At 38.1% G+C, this 4,839-nt stretch overlaps 1 protein-coding gene across 1 annotated transcript; it reads left to right on the top strand.

The window, feature by feature from the left end:
- Positions 1-444: 444 nt before the first annotated feature.
- LOC113765985 lies at positions 445-3,338 on the top strand. Its single transcript, XM_027310218.1, has 5 exons — positions 445-655; positions 794-1,486; positions 2,087-2,541; positions 2,662-2,745; positions 3,000-3,338. Exons 1-5 carry the CDS (start codon positions 445-447, stop codon positions 3,336-3,338), a joined length of 1,782 nt encoding a protein of 593 aa, XP_027166019.1.
- The last annotated feature ends 1,501 nt before the right edge of the window (positions 3,339-4,839 follow it).

The following is a 4,839-nucleotide window of genomic DNA, read 5'->3' as shown; positions in this document are numbered from 1 at the left end:
TTAGAAAAGTTCAGTGAAATTTTTAGAAACCTCAGGAAAGGTTTATGAAATTATCCCTAATTATTGAGATAATGACGCTCCCCCCACCCCCAACCCCCCCTCCCAAAATATTCTGTTTGATGTTTTACTGCAAAAAAAAATTGACATGACAGAAGTTCAGTTTGAAAAACTGCAAAATGATCGAATTATATTTGTTGACAAGTATACCCTTGTTGTCATTGATAACTAATGGTAATCTATTTGTAAGAGTAGCCAACAAGTCTGATTCTTATCGGAATTAGTAATTTCAGACTATGGTCCGACACGTAATAAAATGGTTTGGATCAGGGTCGGCTATATCCGAATTTTAAATCAGTTGTTAGCAATTATAGTGAATCAGCTAATTCTTCCTAGGTGAAGCCTGTAGCCTTTACATGAGCTGAGTGGTGGTTTATTGGTGTTTACATGAGCTGTGATGCTAATATTAGAAAACATCAGTGGAAAGTCTTGACTGTGAGACAACAATTGTGGGGTGATAAATGGCTATTAGCAGGTGATTTCAATGACATTCTGTCTAATGAAGAGAAGTGGGGAGGGAGAGCAAGGGATGATAGAAGTTTCAAGGATTTTAACAGTTTTATTGAGCATAACAGCCTTGTGGACCTAGGATTTACTGGTAACCCCTAGACATGGAGCAACAATTGGGAAGATAAGGGGGAGATAAGGCAAAGACTGGACAGGGGTCTGAGCACCATAAGCTGGTGTCAAAATTTTGATAAAGCTAAATGTGAACATGTGGAAACTCTGGGATCAGACCATAGCATGCTGCTTATAGACAATTGGCCTAGAGTAGAAAAACGAAAGTCAAGATTTTTCTTTAATAAGATATGGCTCAAAAGGGAAGACATTAATCAAGTGGTTGAGCAAGCTTGGAAACAACCAGTTGAAGGAAATAGTATGTATAGGATTACAAGACAGGTTGCTAATTGCAGAGTGGCTCTACTCAAATGGAAAAACAACTTCACAGGAAACTCTTTGCTAAGAATCATTCAGGTGAAGCTTCAGATTAAGGAGATCAAGGACTCTAAGGACTCAGGAGGTAAGGATAAGATTGTAGATTTGAAGAAACAATTGAAAGAGGCTTACTCTAAAGAAGAGCAGTATTGGGCTCAGAAAGCAAGGATTGATTGGCTGAGAGAAGGGGATAAGAACACCAAATTTTTTCATGCTTGTGTGAAGGGAAGAAGAAGGAAAAACAGAATGCTTAACATTCAAAAGGAGGATGGGACTTGGACAAAAAGTGAGGAGGAGTTTGGAAAGGAAGTAGCTGACTACTATAGAGTCCTTTTCTCTAGCTCTGGGAGTGAGGGTATAGCAGAGATTCTTTATGGTATACCCCCTACTATCACTACTGAGATGAATGCAACGTTAACTAGAGAGGTAGATGGGATGAAAATTAAATCAGCTCTTTTTTCCATGAATCCTAATAAGGCACCAGGTCAAGATGGTATATCTCCCTTGTTTTTTCAAAAATTCTAGCGTGTTGTTAAACCTGATTTAATTGCTGTGATTAGGCATTTTTTCCAATCAAGCAACTTGCTTAAGTCTTGGAATCATACTGTCATTTCCCTCATTCCCAAAATTCAGAATCCTACTTATTTGAAGAGCTATAGGCCAATTAGTCTCTGTAATGTTGTGTACAAAGTGATTTAAAAAATATTGGACAATAGACTTAAGAATGTTTTAAGCCATTGCATTAGTAAAAATCAGTCAGCTTTTATTCCAGGCAGGCAAATTCTTGACAATGTCATTTTGTCTCATGAGTTCTTGCATTACATGAAACATAAGAAACAAGGACAAAATGGTTTTATGGTTGTGAAGCTGGACATGTCCAAGGCCTACGACAGAGTAGAGTAAAAATTTCTTAATGCCATGATGGAAAAGATCGGCTACTGTATAGTCTGGAGGAAATGGATATGGAGTTGCCTCTCCTCAGTTACATACTTCTTCAATATTAATAGAGTACCAAAAGAGTTTGTAATTCCAGAAAGAGGAATAAGACAAGGCGACCCACTGTCACCTTATTTTTTGCTTTTATGTTCAAAAGGGTTCTCCAATTTATTGAAGCAGGCTGAGGGAGATAAAAGGATCTCAGGGATGAAGATAAGAAGGATTGGACCAAGCATGACTCATTTATTTTTTACTGATGATTCATTGATGTTCTGTAAAGCTGAAAGAGAGAAAGCCAGGGAACTCATTCAAATTTTGAGGAAGTATGAGAAGGGGTCTGGTCAATCTATCAACCTGGAAAAGTCCTCAGTGTTCTTCAGTAGCAATGTGAGTCATCAGAGGAAAGGGGAAGTGACACAAAGCCTAGGCACAATTCAGGTGACTACTCAAGGAAAATATCTGGGGCTCCCTATGGTGATAACAAGATCTAAGCAGCAAGTATTTGGCTACATTAAGGGCAGTATCAGTAGAAGAATGAATAGCTGGAAGAACAAGTTGCTCAGCCAAGGAGGGAAAGAAGTATTATTGAAGGCAGTTTCCATGGCAATGCCAGTTTATACAATGTCCTACTTTAAACTCCCTAACAAATTGTGCAAAGAAGTGACCTCTATTTTTGCTAACTACTGGTGGGGAGAAAATGATGGGAGAAATAAGTTACAATGGTGCTCATAGGGGAGATTGGCTAAAGAGAAAAAAGAGGAAGGTTTGGGATTCAAGGATTTGCAGAACCTCAACAAAGCCTTGCTGGCTAAACAGGTTTGGAGACTAATTTCCAAACCAAATCTATTAGTCAGCAAGGTCTTGAGGGCAAAGTACTTCCATAGGGACTCAATCTTTAAGTGCAAAGTCCCAAAGTGTGCTTCCTGGATTTGGCAAAGTATGAAGAATGTGAGAGATTTTGTACAAAATGGAACTAGAAAGAAGATAGGCAATGGCAAGGCTACAAATATTTGGGAGGATAACTGATCCCTGGAAATAAGGATGGAAAAGTCACATCTGCAATGCCTCAGAATTGCAACATCAGAAGAGTAGATGTGCTGATCGGTGGGTTTAGATGGAGAAAACCATTGGTACTTAGAGCCTTCAACAGGAAGGATGCTAACGAAATCCTAGATATTCCTATAAGTATCTCAGGAAGGGAAGACAATAATTACTGGTTACATAGTGGCAATGGCATCTATATGGTCAATTCTGGATACAAGGCATTGAGTAGAGAAACAACTCAACATAGAGGAAAAAAAGCTGATGAGGCAGAAACGAGCTTAGCAAACTCCAATGGAAAGCAATGGAAGTGGTTGTGGAAGCTGAAAGTCAAAAGCAAGATAAAACCTTCATTTGGAGGAGTCTAAATGGGCTGCTTCCAGTTAATGGTCTGGTATTTAATAGAACACATCATGGAGATCCAATATGTGATGGCTGTGGAGAACACAATGAGTCTATTGAACATATGTTTTTTTCAATGCAGCAGAGCTCAAGAGGTATGGAAGATGGCCCCAATACAGTGGGATGGATTAACTGAACAAACAGGGAATTTTAGAGTTTGGTGGACTGCAATGCTGGAAGCCTCATGTAGGACAGAGGGCAGGGAGTAGATAGAGCTTACTACGAATATCCTTTGGCAAATATGGAAAAGGAGAAATGAATGGAAGTTCAATGCTAAACGAAGGCATCCTTGGAAAACAGTTAACAAGGCTCAATAGGAATGGCAAGAGCAAGCCTCAACTTGGAGTAAGGAGACAATGATCCTTGAGGATGCTGAAAGAGATGGAGAGGAAGTAGAACCAGTGGAGGTACGAAGTGATGAAATGCAGATCAGAATATCAACTAGTGTGCAGAAATAGACCAATAGTGTTGGTACTGGGATTTTAGCAACTAACTTCAGCCATCAGGTGGTGTCAGCCTGGGCACTAATTGATAGGAAAACAGTGAATCAGTTGCAGACTATCGTAGAAGCTATGAAGATGCCCATTATAAAGGCCAAACATCAGCAATGGCAGAAAATTACTGTCCATATCCCCAACCCATAACTGCTGAAAGTGATTACGACAGGGATGGCTAAGGATATCAAAATGTCTACTTTGGCTGATGATATTAACAACCTCAGAGTTTTGTTTCAGAAATGCTCTTTTTGTCTAGATAGGGGATTAGATAAAAGATGTGATATGATTAGTGATTATGCCTTAGGCATATTTCAAGATGAGGAATGGATCAATCCTCAATATGTCTAACACTTTTGTATAGAACTTCTTAAGCCTTTACTCATATAAGTGTACATCTTTTGCCAATCAATACAAAATTTACCGTTGCAGAAAAAAAAAGCCTGTAGTCTTTGCTCATATAAGTGTACATATAAGTTAGATGGAACAAGTGGTAGGATAGGGGTTTTTACAAATTTTATTGCTTCGAGGGACATAGAGACTTACTGCTATAAATTTGTTAGGAAGTGGTCAATTTTGAATTGTTGGCTTTGTTTGGATTGCATTTTTTTGAATTTTTTGTAGAAAAATTACTGTAATGATTTAATATATGTGAGATAAAAAGCAATTAAAAATATGTTCACAAAAACGTAGCAATTTTTCTTTCCAAACAATCAACTTATTGAAAAATTGCTTTCAAACAAAGCCTTATCATTTGTGTACTTGACTTCTTGTGGGGCAGCCCATTAAATTGATTGAAAAATTATTGTCCTTTTTGTAATCGGTAAGTTCTACAAAATGGTGAAGAAGTTTTCTAACATTGTTGTAGTAAAGTTAAGACTAACCAATGATAAGATGATGCATAAGAAATTATTGAAGTCGAGGAGCGTTTGTATAGAATCTGATGACAGAAGTTGCCGACGGGTAAGTACCG

Source organism: Coffea eugenioides, chromosome 3 (genome assembly GCF_003713205.1).
Source record: "Coffea eugenioides isolate CCC68of chromosome 3, Ceug_1.0, whole genome shotgun sequence".
Lineage (NCBI taxonomy): Eukaryota > Viridiplantae > Streptophyta > Magnoliopsida > Gentianales > Rubiaceae > Coffea > Coffea eugenioides.
The sequence above is the reverse complement of the archived record's forward strand: the minus strand, read 5'-3'. Positions and strand labels throughout refer to the sequence as shown.